This window comes from Salvelinus fontinalis, chromosome 3, assembly GCF_029448725.1.
Source record: "Salvelinus fontinalis isolate EN_2023a chromosome 3, ASM2944872v1, whole genome shotgun sequence".
Lineage (NCBI taxonomy): Eukaryota > Metazoa > Chordata > Actinopteri > Salmoniformes > Salmonidae > Salvelinus > Salvelinus fontinalis.
The window spans coordinates 2,826,083-2,844,293 of record NC_074667.1 but is presented as its reverse complement, the minus strand read 5'-3'; the positions used below and the strand labels follow the sequence as shown (position 1 = coordinate 2,844,293).

General features: G+C 44.2%; 1 protein-coding gene across 6 annotated transcripts in view; it reads right to left on the bottom strand.

Annotated features, from left to right (window-relative positions):
* Window positions 1-18,211, bottom strand: part of LOC129836127 (SH3 and PX domain-containing protein 2A-like) — a 134,444-nt gene that overhangs the window by 55,107 nt on the left and 61,126 nt on the right. For 5 of the 6 annotated variants that reach the window (XM_055901972.1, XM_055901963.1, XM_055901945.1 and 2 more), the window contains one exon: window positions 15,863-15,891. In XM_055901972.1, the coding sequence (XP_055757947.1) occupies window positions 15,863-15,891 (29 nt within the window). Of the gene's footprint in view, window positions 1-15,862; window positions 16,110-18,211 lie in introns of those variants that run through there. The other variant, XM_055901981.1, reaches the window with a different exon arrangement.

Here is an 18,211-nt window from a genome sequence, read left to right as displayed (position 1 = left end):
CACACACACTTAATTCCTTTTAGGGTTCTCTGATGATGGCCCACTAACCCGAGCAGACTCCAGTCACTGTCTTTTCTTTTTCCCTCGTGCTGGTATGGTGTGGGTCGTTTTCCTTCTTCCACCAACCCCACAATGTCCACATTACCCAGCAATGAAGGGACTTGTGGCGGTGACAAATAGTTTTTCTAAGGTCACTAATTTCCAGGTTTTGTTTGGAACGGCTTATTAGCCATCTGTCCCGTAATTTCAGCGATTTAGTAGATTATGTTTGGAAAAGCTAGTTGCTGCCTGGCTCTCTCTCTCTCTCTCTCTCTCTCCACACCCTCCTTCTCTCTGTTTCTCTCTCTCCCCCCTCCTTCTCTCTGTCTCGCTCTCTCTCTCTTTCATCCATCCCCCTGTAAATCACTCATCCCTCCGCCTAAAATCACTCTATACTATAAGCTTTCAAGCAGAGAAGAGAAAATGTGAAATATGTTTTGACTGAAAGACATTGAGACAGCTTGTCTATTCAAAGTTCAGTTGTATATGTATTTATTATGGATCCCCCATTAGCTGCTGCAAGGGCAGCAGCTACTCTTCCTGGGGACGAGCAAAGTTAAGGCAGTCATAGACCATTTCAAAAACATTACAACACATTTCACAACAGATGTCACAATCTGTCTGGTGGATTGTGTTGCCAAAATAACAAGTCCCATTTCCAAGATGTCTTCATAACATAAAGGCATGTGAGTCAAAGCAAAGAGAGACTCTAGCATGCTGGGCCTAGTGACGGTGCCTCACAGAGCTAGCTGTCAACACACGTCAGGGTGTGTCCGGAAAGAAGTGACAACCACTTGTCAACCAATGCCAAGACTAGAAAAACAGCTAGAAACAACACATACTGGCTAACAGGAAGACACAGTATCCAACTGGGAGATTCACAAGGACAAACAAGGATCACAGACAAGACAACCATTGCCAATGACAAGACCACGGCTAGAAACAACAAATAACTACGAACCAATATTGAGTCGACACCCAAATGTGAACCAACCACTCACATTGATCACAATGACAGTCGCAAACCGAGAGTGATGCTAACCATTAGCAATGACAAACACTGGCGGTGGTGATGACAAAATACGGGTGGGGAATGGCCATTAGCGGTGACAAAATAGTCGCTAACCCACCCAGCTGGGAGTCACAGAATGTGGGTGGACAGAGAGAGGGGTGAGGCCAAATTGCTCAAGCTACATCTGTTTCGCAGTCTGGTCTCTCTCTCTCTCAATTCAATTCAAAAAAAAAAAAAATTCAATTCAAGGGGCTTTATTGGCATGGGAAACATGTGTTAACATTGCCAAAGCAAGTGAGGTAGATATTATACAAAAGTGAAATAAACAATACAAATTAACAGTAAACATTACACATACAGAAGTTTCAAAACAATAAAGACATTACAAATGTTATATTATATATATACAGTGTTGTAACAATGTACAAATGGTTAAAGCACACAAGTTAAAATAAATAAGCATAAATATGGGTTGTATTTACAATGGTGTTTGTTCTTCACTGGTTGCCCTTTTCTTTTGGCAACAGGTCACAAATCTTGCTGCTGTGATGGCACACTGTGGAATTTCACCCAGTAGATATGGGAGTTTATCAAAATTGGATTTGTTTTCGAATTCTTTGTGGATCTGTGTAATCTGAGGGAAATATGTCTCTCTAATATGGTCATACATTGGGCAAGAGGTTAGGAAGTGCAGCTCAGTTTCCACCTCATTTTGTTGGCAGTGTGCACATAGCCTGTCTTCTCTTGAGAGCCATGTCTGCCTACGGCGGCCTTTCTCAATAGCAAGGCTATGTTCACTGAGTCTGTACATAGTCAAAGCTTTCCTTAAGTTTGGGTCAGTCACAGTGGTCAGGTATTCTGCCACTGTGTACTCTCTGTTTAGGGCCAAATAGCATTCTAGTTTGCTTTGTTTTTTTGTTAATTCTTTCCAATGTGTCAAGTAATTATCTTTTTGTTTTCTCATGATTTGGTTGGGTCTAATTGTGCTGTTGTCCTGGGGCTCTGTGGGGTGTGTTTGTGTTTGTGAACAGAGCCTTAGGACCAGCTTGCTTAGGGGACTCTTCTCCAGGTTAATCTCTCTGTAGGTGATGGCTTTGTTATGGAAGGTTTGGGAATCTCTTCCTTTTAGGTGGTTGTAGAATTGAACGGCTCTTTTCTGGATTTTGATAATTAGTGGGTATCGGCCTAATTCTGCTCTGCATGCATTATTTGGTGTTCTACGTTGTACACGGAGGATATTTTTGCAGAATTCTGCATGCAGTGTCTCAATTTGGTGTTTGTCCCATTTTGTGAAATCTTGGTTGGTGAGCGGACCCCAGACCTCACAACCATAAAGGGCAATGGGCTCTATGACTGATTCAAGTATTTTTAGCCAGATCCTAATTGGTATGTTGAAATTTATGTTCCTTTTGATGGCATAGAAGGCCCTTCTTGCCTTGTCTCTCAGATCGTTCACAGCTTTGTGGAAGTTACCTGTGGTGCTGATGTTTAGGCCGAGGTATGTATAGTTTTTTGTGTGCTCTAGGGCAACGGTGTCTAGGTGGAATTTATGGTCCTGGTGACTGGACCTTTTATGGAACACCATTATTTTGGTCTTACTGAGATTTACTGTCAGGGCCCAGGTCTGACAGAATCTGTGCAGAAGATATAGGTGCTGCTGTAGGCCCTCCTTGGTTGGTGACAGAAGCACCAGATCGTCAGCAAACAGTAGACATTTGACTTCGGATTCTAGTAGGGTGAGACCGGGTGCTGCAGACTGTTCTAGTGCCCGCGCCAATTCGTTGATATATATATGTTGAAGAGGGTGGGGCTTAAGCTGCATCCCGGTCTCACCCCACGACCCTGTGTGAAGAAATGTGTGTTTTTTGCCAATTTTAACCGCACACTTGTTGTTTGTGTACATGGATTTTATAATGTCGTATGTTTTACCCCCAACACCACTTTCCATCAATTTGTATAGCAGACCCTCATGCCAAATTGAGTCGAAGGCTTTTTTGAAATCAACAAAGCATGAGAAGACTTTGCCTTTGTTTTGGTTTGTTTGGTTGTCAATTAGGGTGTGTAGGGTGAATACATGGTCTGTTGTACGGTAATTTGGTAAGAAGCCAATTTGACATTTGCTCAGTACATTGTTTTCATTGAGGAAATGTACGAGTCTGCTGTTAATGATAATGCAGAGGATTTTCCCAAGGTTACTGTTGACGCATATTCCACGGTAGTTATTGGGGTCAAATTTGTCTCCACTTTTGTGGATTGGGGTGATCAGTCCTTGGTTCCAAATATTGGGGAAGATGCCAGAGCTAAGGACGATGTTAAAGAGTTTTAGTATAGCCAATTGGAATTTGTTGTCTGTATATTTGATCATTTCATTAAGGATATATATCTCTCTCTCTCTCTCTCTCTCTCTCTCTCTCTCTCTCTCTACCCTCTTCCTATTTAGACTGGGACTGTGTTTGGTTCACTCTCTCCATTTCTCACTCTCTCGCCATCCCTCCCCTCTCTCTCTCTCCTTCTGTTTTGAGTCACTCAGTCACAGTGGGATCTGGCTGCTAAAACATGTATCTTTCTCATTTCTCTTTGGGAGAGACCTCGGCCGATACAAGAGCTAGGCAAACACAGCTACACTCTCTCCAAGCCAACCATTACAATAGAGAGCAAATATCTCTTAATGTTGGGCATTGTTGGACTGTCTGCTTGTATGGTCACTGCACAGGCTTATGACTGCTCTCACTGCACTGCGTTATAACTGCACTCACTGCAGCCAGTGTTGGGTGAAAGAGCTATTTTTATTTATTTATTTTGTACTTTTTACCCCCTTTTTCCGTGATATCCAATTGGTAGTTACAGCGTTGTCCCATCGCTGTAACTCCTGTGCAGACTCGGGAGAGGCGAAGTTCGAGAGCCACTGTACAACTGGCGACTGAAGTCAGCGTGAAGTCGCTAGAGCGCCACCGGGAGTTGCTAGAGTGCGATGGGACAAGGACATCCCGACCGGCCAAAACCCCCCCTAACCCAAATGACACTGGGCCAATTGTGCGCCGCCTCAAGGGTCGCGGACCGGGAGAAGAACCCTGGGATCAAATCCGGGGGTCTGTAGTGATACCCCAAGCACAGCGATGCAGTGCCTTAGAGCACTGCGCCCCTCGGGAGGCTCTCGCTATGGGTTTTCTATAAGCACATTATTCTGCTGTATCTTGACATACAGACAGAGGATGATAATAGCAAAGGATGATACGCTGACATTTAAAGAGCTCGCTGCGTGATGACGTTCAATGCAAAGAATGACAAGGTCCCAGTGAGGCAGGAAGAATGACTACATTTGTTGTTTCTTGGGAGGATGAGCTGTCATAACCATGTGGTGTTGTCTTCTTCCTTGTGTTACGCCCCCCCCCCCAAAAAAAAAATCACCACCCCTCTTACCATTCCAAACAAAACACACACAGGCTCGCACACACCAACCCCACACACATATACACACACGCACAATCGAACGCCCACACTCCTCTCCCCAGCCCGGCAGGCCCCACGTAAACCCTATAAGGCATTCCTACATCACGCTGGAAGCCACGTAAACACTAGACCAGGGACTGCATTCAGACTGACATTCTCTTTCAACCCCTGGCCTCCACATTCACTCTGGCTGGCGTCCCAAGTGGCACACTATTCTCCATAGTGAACCACTTTTGACCAGTGCCCTATGAGTTCTGCTAAAAGTAGTGCACTATAAAGGGAATAGGACGGCATTTGGGAAGCAGCCTCTGTTCACTGCATCTGGCCTTCACATGCACGGCAGAAACTCTCTAGGACTGACAGGGAGGGACAGACCCCTCCCATCCACTTCTGACCTTTATTTTCCTCACAGCCTTTATTACCTCGGAGGTTTTCATCTGGACTGAGGAGGTTTCTGATGAGGATTAAGCCCCCGCTATGTAGAGGAAGCTGATAAGTGAAGAAAGTTCATGTCAAATTGGTAAAAAGGGATGAATATTGTGTAAAAGCTGAATGAAACATCTAAAGTTAATAGAGGAACCAGTATTAACTTGGAAAAGGTCACATAACCAGTTAGTGGTGTAGCCTATATGCTGTAACTAACTCCATGCAATTTTGTGGCATTGCAGACATGGAGCCATGCAGACCATACTGTAAACAGAGTCTATGGGAAGGCTAACACTATGTCATCTCCTGACTTATACTGCAGCTAAAACCCAAATGAAACGCACCACAAACTACAGTAGCGTGCTACTATAACCCTGTCCCTCTTGTTAACTACTGGTTCTAATATACAGCTAAGGGAGTCACTCCCTCCTATGTTGATTCCTGCTGAGGAACGAACGACAGTGATGGGGTCTAAAGTTCAGGGAACCTATAGGCTGTATTCTTATGTAGAGGGTTTCGAGTTCACATCCTGGGTCGGGAAGATATGGCGAGACTATCTTTCATATGCAAAGAGATACCATTATTGCTCGATATCCATTGGACGTGTAGCAGCACCAGCCTATCATGGGATTCCTGAAGCCTCAGCCTCCCTTCACACATAATGGGCAGGCGAGGACTTTTCCTGCCCACTTGACATGACCCGAAATAAACATTACCCTGAGGCTATAACTAGGTTCCAGAGTTTCCCTTGTCAGGTCATGACACACCCACACACACACACTCACACACACACAATCTCCACACAAATTAGTCTTTAGTTGTATTGTTTGTATTTCCCATTTGTGTGACTGTTCTTGTCTATCAGTGTATCCGTGTTATTGTCGTGTTTGATGTTTTTGTGCGGATGCCAGAAAGCTGCTGCTTCGGGCAAAAGCTAATGGGGATCCCAATAAACCAATAGGTTAAGTAAAAACTCAGGCTATTATGCAACAACCTGTCAGATGGGTGAACTACTGAACTTACTGTCTGTCTGTCCATCCAGACAAAACATCATCTTGACAGACAGATGGACGAAAGTAACCACTAAATCACAAAGGGATCATTGGATCTGATGCCAACCAGCTAAGATCTCAAACCATTAATCTTACTGTCATTGCAGATACACCAAACCACATGTTCCTCAGCCCAAACAAAAGGCCTGAATTCATAAAACATCTGTAGGATGAGTGAAGATCTAGGATCAGGTCCTTGCTGTCCATGTAATCTCATTCAGTATGAGCTAAAAGGCTAAACTGATCCTAGATCAGCACTCGGGAAGTGGATGAGGACAAGGCACCAATGTCTTATATCTCATTTAAAGCAGTCAGTTTCTAAGGGAATTAAATTAGGGTTCTGGTAAAGAAAAAAAGGATTTAATCGAATAGATGTGATCTCATTCGGGGCATTGGCGAACCTGATGGTTTAAGGAAGTTCGTTGGGTTCGTGTTCTATGCTCCAAACAACTTGTCGATTACATTTAGCAAATTATCTTCTAGTTGGTCCCAATCCCGGATCCGGGAGCACCCTCGTCAGTAAAAAAGCAGACTAGCATAGCCTAGCATAGCGCCACAAGTAAATACTGTGATGTTGGTTATACAATGAGAATAGTAGCCAAGCTGCAAACAAAATGTCGGGAGAAATCTTGGGAGAGGCACCTAATCTAATCAATAACTAATCATAAACTTGACTAAAAAATACAGGTTGGACAGCAAATGAAAGATACATTAGTTCTTAATGAAACCACTGTGTTAGACTTTTTAAAATTAACGTTACTACGACATACAGCGTGCGTTAAAGCGAGACCGCACCGAAATTAATGGCGGAATAATAGTTTAACATTTTTCAACAGAACAACGAATTAACATCATAAATAGTTCTTACTATTTGATGAGCTTCCATCAGAATCTTGTGCAAGTTGTCCTTTGTCCAGAAGAATCGTTGCTCGGTTGTAGATTGTCGTCTTCAACTTTGGAATTAGCAGCAAACATTAGCCATGTGGCGAAGACGTGTCCAACTCACTATAACGCAGCACAAATGAAATACCGAAAATCGCAATATACTGATATAAACTGATATAACTTGGTTTAAAATAACTACATTATGATGTTTTAACACCTATATCGAATAAAATCAGAGCCGGATATATCTAAAGCCTATAACGAGAGCTTTTCAGAATGCAATCCTGAGGTCTGTCTTGCGTCATGACGAACGTTGAAAAGATTGCACCCCCAGTTCCAAGAGCTTTTATACGGCCTCAGAACTACCCAGACACCCCATTCCAATTCTCACTGCTTACTGACATCTAGGGGAAGGCGTATGCAGTGCATGTAGACCCATAGATTACATGCACATTTATAAACTGACCCTGGAACAGAGCCCCCGATTTCAGATTTTTCAGTTCCTAACAGGAAGTTTGCTGCAAAATGAGTTCTGTTTTACTCACAGATATAATTCAAACGGTTTTAGAAACTAGAGAGTGTTTTCTATCCAATAGTAATAATAATATGCATATTGTATGAGCAAGAATTGAGTACGAGGCAGTTTAATTTGGGAACGAATTTTTACAAAGTCGAAATGGCGCCCCCCTATTGAGAAAAGGTTTTAAGATTGACTTTGATTAACTGCTATTAGTCATTCTGATTAAACTCAATGTTCTTGAAGCATGTTGGTACTGATTTTAAAAACAGATTGAAAAAAAGTAAGACCAAAGTTAGAAGGAAAACTAGTTGAAGGTAAATTATTACAGTATAATTGTCACGCCCTGACCTTAGAGGTCCTGTAATTTCTCTATTTGGTTAGGTCAGGGTATGATTAGGGTGGGCATTCTAGTTTTTTGTTTTCTATGTTGGCCTGGTATGGTTCCCAATCAGAGGCAGCTGTCTATCGTTGTCTCTGATTGGGGATCATATTTAGGCAGCCTTTTCCCACCTGTTGTTTGTGGGATCTTGTTTTTGTATAGTTACCTTGAGCACTGCAATACTGCACGTTTGTTATATTCTTTGTTGTTTTGATTGTAATTTTCATTATTAAATATAATGTGGAACTCTACGCACGCTGCGCCTTGGTCCACTCATTTCAACAATAGTGACAGAAGATCCCACCACTCACGGACCAAGCAGCATGCCCAGGAAGAGCAGGGATCCTGGGCCTTGGAGGAAAGCCAGGAGTGGAGGACATCCTGGACGTGGGACGAGATTATGGCAGGAGACAGAAGCCTGCCTTGGAAGCAGGCGGACACAGCGAAGGAGCAACAACAACGACACCGGGGCTCGCGGCCACGACGGAAGCCCGAGAGGAAGCCTCCGGTGATGATCCATGGCCCGGAGCTTCCGGTGATGATCCCTGGCCCGGAGCCTCCAGTGATGATCCATGGAACGGAGACTCCAGAGATGATCCAGGGCCCGGAGCCTCCGGTGATGATCCAGGGCACGAAGCCTCCGTTGATGATCAATGGCCCGGAGCCTCCAGAGAGGATCCATGGCCCGGAGCCTCCGGTGATGAGCCAGGGCCCGGATCCTCCGGTGATGATCCATGGCCCGGAGCCTCCGGTGCCGATCCATGGCCCGGAGCCTAAGATGACGATCCATGGCCCGAGCCTCCAGCGACGGATCCCAGTCCGGAGCCTCCAGCGACGGTTCCCAGTCCGGAGCCTCCAGTGACGGTCCCCAGTCCGGAATCTCCAGCGACGGTTCCCAGTCCGGAGCCTCCAGCGATGGTCCCCAGTCCGGAATCTCCAGCGACGGTTCCCAGTCCGGAGCCTCCAGCGACGGATCCCAGTCCGGAGCTTCCAGCGGGGGTTCTCAGACCGGAGTCTCCGGCGACGATCTACGGTCCGGAGTCTCCGGCGACCATCTACGGTCCGGAGTTACCGGCGACGATCTACGGTCCGGAGTTCCCGGTGACGATCTACGGTCCGGAGTTCCCGGCGACGATCCACGGTCCGGTTCCAACGGCGACGATCCACGGCCCGGAGCCCCCGGCGATGATCCACGGTCCGGTTCCTCCGGCGACGATCCACGGTCCGGTTCCTTGGGCGACGATCCATGGTCCGGAGACCCCGGCGACGATCCACGGTCCGGAGTCTCCGGCGACGATCCACGGTCCGGTTCCACGGAAGCGGAGGGATCCGTGAGCGGAGCGGGGTCTACGTCCCGAACCGGAGCCGCCACCGAGGCTAGACGCCCACCCGGACCCTCCCCCATAGAGGGTGATGATCTATGGCCCAGAGCCTCCAGCGACGGTTCCCAGTCCGGAGCCTCCAGTGACAGTTCCCAGTCCGGAGCCTCCAGCGACGGTTCCCAGTCCGGAGCCTCCAGCGGGGGTTCTCAGTCCAAAGTCTCCGGCGACGATCTACGGTCCGGAGTTCCCAGCGACGATCCAAGGTCCAGAGTCTCCGGCGACGATCCACGGTCCGGTTCCTCCGGCGACGATACACGGTCCAGAGTCTCCAGCAACAATCCACGGTCCGGTTCCTCCGGCGACGATCCACGGTCCGGAGTCCCCGGCGACGATCTACGGTCCAGAGTCTCCGGCTGGCCCGGTTCCACGGAAGCGGAGGGATCCGCGAGCGGGGTCTACGTCCCGAAGCCGCCACCGAGGCTAGATGCCCACACGGACACTCCCCCATAGAGTCAGGTTAATATTATAATATTATAATAATATTATAATAATACAATAATATTACTGCAAAGCACCCTGATATCACCATGCAATGTAACAAACAATCTGAAAATCATATTGGCTTGTAGATATAGGCAGTCAGCCACTACTAAACTATCAAAAAGTTGCCTTTTAGGCTTCAGAACGGACGGACATGTCATTGATCATTAACCTCAAAGCATTTCCTGCTCTTTTCTATTTTAAAATTCATGCAAAAGTCTGATGTGTGCTTCTGCCTTCACTCTCCCAACCTCTGAATGTGGGAAAGAGATATTAAAAGGGATAGTTCACCTAAATGACTAAATCTACTTATTGGTCTTATTGGTCTTAGCCTGAAAGCAGTCCATGGACAAGAACAGAGTGCCATCCATGCTTTTGTTTTGTTTATTTAGCCACTGTCACCAACCGCTTACTTAGCTAGCTAGCATTTTCTAAACCCATAGAATTCCAATATTAGTATGGATTCGGCTGAACTATCCCTTTAAGAAGCACATATTGGTTGAGCTATCCCTTTAAGATGCACATATTGGTTGAGCTATCCCTTTAAGATGCACATATTGGTTGAGCTATCCCCTTAAGATGCACATATTGGTTGAGCTATCCCTTTAAGATGCACATATTGGTTGAGCTATCCCTTTAAGATGCACATATTGGTTGAGCTATCCCCTTAAGATGCACATATTGGTTGAGCTATCCCTTTAAGATGCACATATTGGTTGAACTATCCCTTTAAGATGCACATATTGGTTGAGCTATCCCTTTAAGATGCACATAGCACGGATAAGATGAAGCTAATAGACACTATCACCCTGTTTCTAGCTCCTAGCTAACTTCGCAATAAGCATTTCGCTACACCTGCGATAACATCTGCCAATCTGTGTACGCAACCAATAAACTTTGATTCGATAATGGTGCTCACGCACGTACACCTTATGCTATGGCTAAGCAACTATTTCTATATCATGACCATGCTAATACGTTAAGATGGCTAATGTCGACCTCAAAGCCTTTTCAGGTATGAATGTATGGATAAACAGCTTAGTCACAGTATATATCTGACCCACTGAACAAGTTCATATTCCATAGGTCAGTCATATTGAATAGCCTAGTATACAATAAGAGGAAGTCATATGTTCTACCACGCACGCTGCGCCTTGGTCCACTCATTTCAACAATCGTGACAATAATATTACTGCAAAGCACCCTGATATCACCATGCAATGTAACAAACAATCTGAAAATCATATTGGCTTGTAGATATGGGCAGTCAGCCACTACTAAACTATCAAAAAGTTGCCTTTTAGGCTTCAGAACGGACGGACATGTCATTGATCATTAACCTCAAAGCATTTCCTGCTCTTTTCTATTTTAAAATTAATGCAAAAGTCTGATGTGTGCTTCTGCCTTCACTCTCCCAACCTCTGTGTGTGGGAAAGAGATATTAAAAGGGATAGTTCACCTAAATGACTAAATCTACTTATTGGTCTTATTGGTCTTACCCTGAAAGCAGTCCATGGACAAGAACAGTGCCATCCATGCTTTTGTTTTGTTTATTTAGCCACTGTCACCAACCGCTTACTTAGCTAGCTAGCATTTTCTAAACCCATAGAAGTCCAATATTAGTATGGATTCGGCTGAACTATCCCTTTAAGAAGCACATATTGGTTGAGCTATCCCTTTAAGATGCACATATTGGTTGAGCTATCCCTTTAAGAAGCACATATTGGTTGAGCTATCCCTTTAAGATGCACATATTGGTTGAGCTATCCCCTTAAGATGCACATATTGGTTGAGCTATCCCTTTAAGATGCACATATTGGTTGAGCTATCCCTTTAAGATGCACATATTGGTTGAGCTATCCCTTTAAGATGCACATATTGGTTGAGCTATCCCTTTAAGATGCACATATTGGTTGAGCTATCCCTTTAAGATGCACATATTGTTTGAGCTATCCCTTTAAGATGCACATATTGGTTGAGCTATCCCCTTTAAGATGCACATATTGGTTGAGCTATCCCTTTAAGATGCACATATTGGTTGAGCTATCCCCTTAAGATGCACATATTGGTTGAGCTATCCCTTTAAGATGCACATATTGGTTGAACTATCCCTTTAAGATGCACATATTGGTTGAACTATCCCTTTAAGATGCACATATTGGTTGAACTATCCCTTTAAGATGCACATATTGGTTGAACTATCCCTTTAAGATGCACATATTGGTTGAACTATCCCTTTAAGATGCACATAGCACGGATAAGATGGAGCTAATAGACACTATCACCCTGTTTCTAGCTCCTAGCTAACTTCGCAATAATCATTTCGCTACACCTGCGATAACATCTGCCAATCTGTGTACGCAACCAATAAACTTTGATTCGATAATGGTGCTCACGCACGTACATCCTATGCTACGGCTAAGCAACTATTTCTATATCATGACCATGCTAACACGTTAAGATGGCTAATGTCGACCTCAAAGCCTTTTCAGGTATGAATGTATGGATAAACAGCTTAGTCACAGTATATATCTGACCCACTGAACAAGTTCATATTCCATAGGTCAGTCATATTGAATAGCCTAGTATACAATAAGAGGAAGTCATATGTTCTACCACGCACGCTGCGCCTTGGTCCACTCATTTCAACAATCGTGACAATAATATTACTGCAAAGCACCCTGATATCACCATGCAATGTAACAAACAATCTGAAAATCATATTGGCTTGTAGATATGGGCAGTCAGCCACTACTAAACTATCAAAAAGTTGCCTTTTAGGCTTCAGAACGGACGGACATGTCATTGATCATTAACCTCAAAGCATTTCCTGCTCTTTTCTATTTTAAAATTAATGCAAAAGTCTGATGTGTGCTTCTGCCTTCACTCTCCCAACCTCTGTGTGTGGGAAAGAGATATTAAAAGGGATAGTTCACCTAAATGACTAAATCTACTTATTGGTCTTATTGGTCTTACCCTGAAAGCAGTCCATGGACAAGAACAGTGCCATCCATGCTTTTGTTTTGTTTATTTAGCCACTGTCACCAACCGCTTACTTAGCTAGCTAGCATTTTCTAAACCCATAGAAGTCCAATATTAGTATGGATTCGGCTGAACTATCCCTTTAAGAAGCACATATTGGTTGAGCTATCCCTTTAAGATGCACATATTGGTTGAGCTATCCCTTTAAGAAGCACATATTGGTTGAGCTATCCCTTTAAGATGCACATATTGGTTGAGCTATCCCCTTAAGATGCACATATTGGTTGAGCTATCCCTTTAAGATGCACATATTGGTTGAGCTATCCCTTTAAGATGCACATATTGGTTGAGCTATCCCTTTAAGATGCACATATTGGTTGAGCTATCCCTTTAAGATGCACATATTGGTTGAGCTATCCCTTTAAGATGCACATATTGTTTGAGCTATCCCTTTAAGATGCACATATTGGTTGAGCTATCCCCTTTAAGATGCACATATTGGTTGAGCTATCCCTTTAAGATGCACATATTGGTTGAGCTATCCCCTTAAGATGCACATATTGGTTGAGCTATCCCTTTAAGATGCACATATTGGTTGAACTATCCCTTTAAGATGCACATATTGGTTGAACTATCCCTTTAAGATGCACATATTGGTTGAACTATCCCTTTAAGATGCACATATTGGTTGAACTATCCCTTTAAGATGCACATATTGGTTGAACTATCCCTTTAAGATGCACATAGCACGGATAAGATGGAGCTAATAGACACTATCACCCTGTTTCTAGCTCCTAGCTAACTTCGCAATAATCATTTCGCTACACCTGCGATAACATCTGCCAATCTGTGTACGCAACCAATAAACTTTGATTCGATAATGGTGCTCACGCACGTACATCCTATGCTACGGCTAAGCAACTATTTCTATATCATGACCATGCTAACACGTTAAGATGGCTAATGTCGACCTCAAAGCCTTTTCAGGTATGAATGTATGGATAAACAGCTTAGTCACAGTATATATCTGACCCACTGAACAAGTTCATATTCCATAGGTCAGTCATATTGAATAGCCTAGTATACAATAAGAGGAAGTCATATGTTCTACCACGCACGCTGCGCCTTGGTCCACTCATTTCAACAATCGTGACAATAATATTACTGCAAAGCACCCTGATATCACCATGCAATGTAACAAACAATCTGAAAATCATATTGGCTTGTAGATATGGGCAGTCAGCCACTACTAAACTATCAAAAAGTTGCCTTTTAGGCTTCAGAACGGACGGACATGTCATTGATCATTAACCTCAAAGCATTTCCTGCTCTTTTCTATTTTAAAATTAATGCAAAAGTCTGATGTGTGCTTCTGCCTTCACTCTCCCAACCTCTGTGTGTGGGAAAGAGATATTAAAAGGGATAGTTCACCTAAATGACTAAATCTACTTATTGGTCTTATTGGTCTTACCCTGAAAGCAGTCCATGGACAAGAACAGTGCCATCCATGCTTTTGTTTTGTTTATTTAGCCACTGTCACCAACCGCTTACTTAGCTAGCTAGCATTTTCTAAACCCATAGAAGTCCAATATTAGTATGGATTCGGCTGAACTATCCCTTTAAGAAGCACATATTGGTTGAGCTATCCCTTTAAGATGCACATATTGGTTGAGCTATCCCTTTAAGAAGCACATATTGGTTGAGCTATCCCTTTAAGATGCACATATTGGTTGAGCTATCCCCTTAAGATGCACATATTGGTTGAGCTATCCCTTTAAGATGCACATATTGGTTGAGCTATCCCTTTAAGATGCACATATTGGTTGAGCTATCCCTTTAAGATGCACATATTGGTTGAGCTATCCCTTTAAGATGCACATATTGGTTGAGCTATCCCTTTAAGATGCACATATTGTTTGAGCTATCCCTTTAAGATGCACATATTGGTTGAGCTATCCCCTTTAAGATGCACATATTGGTTGAGCTATCCCTTTAAGATGCACATATTGGTTGAGCTATCCCCTTAAGATGCACATATTGGTTGAGCTATCCCTTTAAGATGCACATATTGGTTGAACTATCCCTTTAAGATGCACATATTGGTTGAACTATCCCTTTAAGATGCACATAGCACGGATAAGATGGAGCTAATAGACACTATCACCCTGTTTCTAGCTCCTAGCTAACTTCGCAATAATCATTTCGCTACACCTGCGATAACATCTGCCAATCTGTGTACGCAACCAATAAACTTTGATTCGATAATGGTGCTCACGCACGTACATCCTATGCTACGGCTAAGCAACTATTTCTATATCATGACCATGCTAACACGTTAAGATGGCTAATGTCGACCTCAAAGCCTTTTCAGGTATGAATGTATGGATAAACAGCTTAGTCACAGATTTGTCCTGCCAACTCTTTGACCATGGGGGTTGGCAAGACAGCACAAACAGATCTGGAACCAGGCTAAACCACCCACTTTCCAATACCGTAGTGATACAGTATGCACAATGGTGTCTCACTCTAGGATCTGCCCCAGCATCCTTCACACTCTACATTAATTTAATGCATATGTCATACAAAGCTATCTCTATGCCTTAAACCAAAGCCCACGGCCAAATATTCTAACGGCTTTGACCATGACTGTGCCCTAAATGGCTCCCTATTCCCTTTATAGTGCACTACTTTTGAACATAGGGCTCTGGACAAAAAAGAATGCATCATAGAGAATAAGATGCCGTTTAGGATGCAATCTGTCTCTCCCCACAACAGAAAATAATGAATCCTGGCAGACAGAACAGAAACATCAACGGCTATCCTTCCTGAGCCATCCCCAGGAGTTTCAACACTTCATCGACCCCACCCAGGGTTCAAGGCGAGGCGAGGCTATACAGAGGGTTTGTTCAGCTGGAACACATCCCCAAAAACGCTGGTCAACAGGCTGCCACTGTTCTGTTCCGTCAGCGGACACGTAAACAAAACCCACATTGACAGATTGACATGAAGGCGACAGTTAAGGGGACAGATAGATCACGCTGTGGGACAAGTACCATTCACCAGGATGACAGATCATTCAGTGCTACAGGTTGAAGAAGAAGGGGGGTAACGTTTCCCTCCATCTACTTAAGTCAATCAATTACCCTGTAGAGGATATAGTCTGCTGACAGAATTACAATGTCTTACAACATACATACTGTGGAAAACGTGAAGACACTTTAAATCAATAGGGCGGTGGAAAGACAGGTGCCTTACCTGATTTGCGCTTGGATGATCCATAGTCCCTAAAAAAGAAGCAACAACAGAGGGACATGATGAGAGTCAAGTGAAGAGACAGCAGCACAGAGGAGACGCACATAGGGTGTCTGTCACTCCTTGACCTCGTTAACATACACACACACACGTACACACACACAGCTCAGCCCGCACGCAGAGACGGAGAGAGGCGTGTGTGTGTGTGAGAGGAGTGAGTGAGCGAGTATGAGAGTATGTATGTGAAAGAGAGAGAGAGAGAGTGAGAGAGAGAGAGAGAGAGAGAGAGAGAGAGAGAGAGAGAGAGAGAGAGAGAGAGAGGAATGAGTAGGGCCAACTGACAACCTGGTCATGTGACGTCTGAAACGGCACCACCATCCTCCCTCTCTCCCTCCCTCCCTCCTCTTCAACCTCCTTTCCTTGTTTCCTCCATCAGAGAGAAAGAGAGGGAGGATCTGTTTAAGTCTTCTTAATGGATTATTATTGGTTTACCTTGCTAGCTAAACTACGGCTAAATGAAGGACATGCGGACTGCGGAGCGGAACTAGCCCTGCTGAATGGGTGTGTGTTGTGGTGCGCTGTGCTGTGCTATGACTGCTGGTGACGGGGGAGTGTGTGTGTGTGTGTGTGTGTGTGTGTGTGTGTGTGTGTGTGTGTGTGTGTGTGTGTGTGTGTGTGTGTGTGTGTGTGTGTGTGTGAGTGTGTTTGTTTGTGTTTGTGTTCGTGTGTGTGTGTGTGTGTGTGTGTGTGTGTGTGTGTGTGTGTGTGTGTGTGTGTGTGTGTGTGTGTGTGTGTGTGTTAACTGCAGAGGGCACAATGATGCTTGGAACAGCTTGGTGTTTCATCAGGATGACGATGCAGTTAGTGGTATTTTTAATGAGAGGTTAAGGAAATTATTATCCTGGGCTGTCGCTGTGAGTGAACACACACACACACACACACACACACACACACACACACACACACACACACACACACACACACACACACACACACACACACACACACTTCACCCGAGACCAGATGACCAATCCAAGGTCTGTAGCCATCTCTCTCTACCTCCCTAGTGGCATAAAGGCATGATAGCCCTTTCAGAGTCAATGCCCTGCCTCAATTAGCCTCTTTGTAGCTCTCTACAGAGGATCATGAATACTGCACTTATATTGTTCTAATGGCCAGCCAGGTCAGGTCAGAATACTGTCCATTGTGACCAGACGGACTCCAGCTCCTACCCTGGTGTCATTTACATTTACATTTACATTTACGTCATTTAGCAGACGCTCTTATCCAGAGCGACTTACAAATTGGAAAGTTCATACATATTCATCCTGGTCCCCCCGTGGGAATTGAACCCTGGTCCCCCCGTGGGAAATGAACCCACAACCCTGGAGTTGCAAGCGCCATGCTCTACCAACTGAGCCACACGGGTGGTCAGCCGCTCTGGGCAGATGACCCTTCAGCTAAAGAGAAACAACTGAAGCTATTGTATTCAGCTGACAGTGAGACTATAGTTAGAGCTAGAAATCATTTGGGGAAGGAGAATTCTTGCACCAGCTAGCAGGATATTTGCTTTTTCTGTCCTTGGTCCTGCCTGCTGCAGTGTTGGCAATGCTGCCAATATCCTCTTCTTTATGGGTGATAGAGATTTCCAGAATGTTCAATGGGCATGTTCACTTTCTTAGGATCCACTGCTACATTTCTATAGACATCCAGATATATATGTCCATATAGATATACCCAAATAGAACAACAAGACCAATTCTATATATTTCTATAATTTTACACTATATAATTCCATGATTCTATATTCTGTAATTCTCTGATTATTTAGTACATATTTCTATAATAATCTCACAATTCAACTCGTCAACATCTGTTTTGTACTGAACACTACTTAACACTACTCTACACTAGTGTACTGTCAGTGCTGTCTACCTATAACCCCATAACAAAGACCCACCTAGCTATGCCAGTCCCCAGTGTTGGAGAGTTAACAGGAGAAGAGGTCTCACTTCCAGAGTTTACAACACAATGTGACCTGAGCTAGGGGTAGTGGGTTACCAGGACCAGAGCCTTTAAAACTACACAGACACAAAGGGATGGCTCCCAGGTTGACAGTCAAAACCTAAATAGTGGAGGGCGAGGGCGAGGAGAGGAGAGGAGAGGAGAGGAGAGGAGAGGAGAGGAGAGGAGAGGAGAGGAGAGGATCGGGGACATATTTTCAAGTTGAATATCTATTTTTAAGCACTTAAAATACTAAAATACTAACTCAATCAATACTTAACTTGTACAAATAGTACAAGTAAATTGCCTTCCATGTTTCACGCTGTGTAGTAAGGAAAGGGCTTGTTT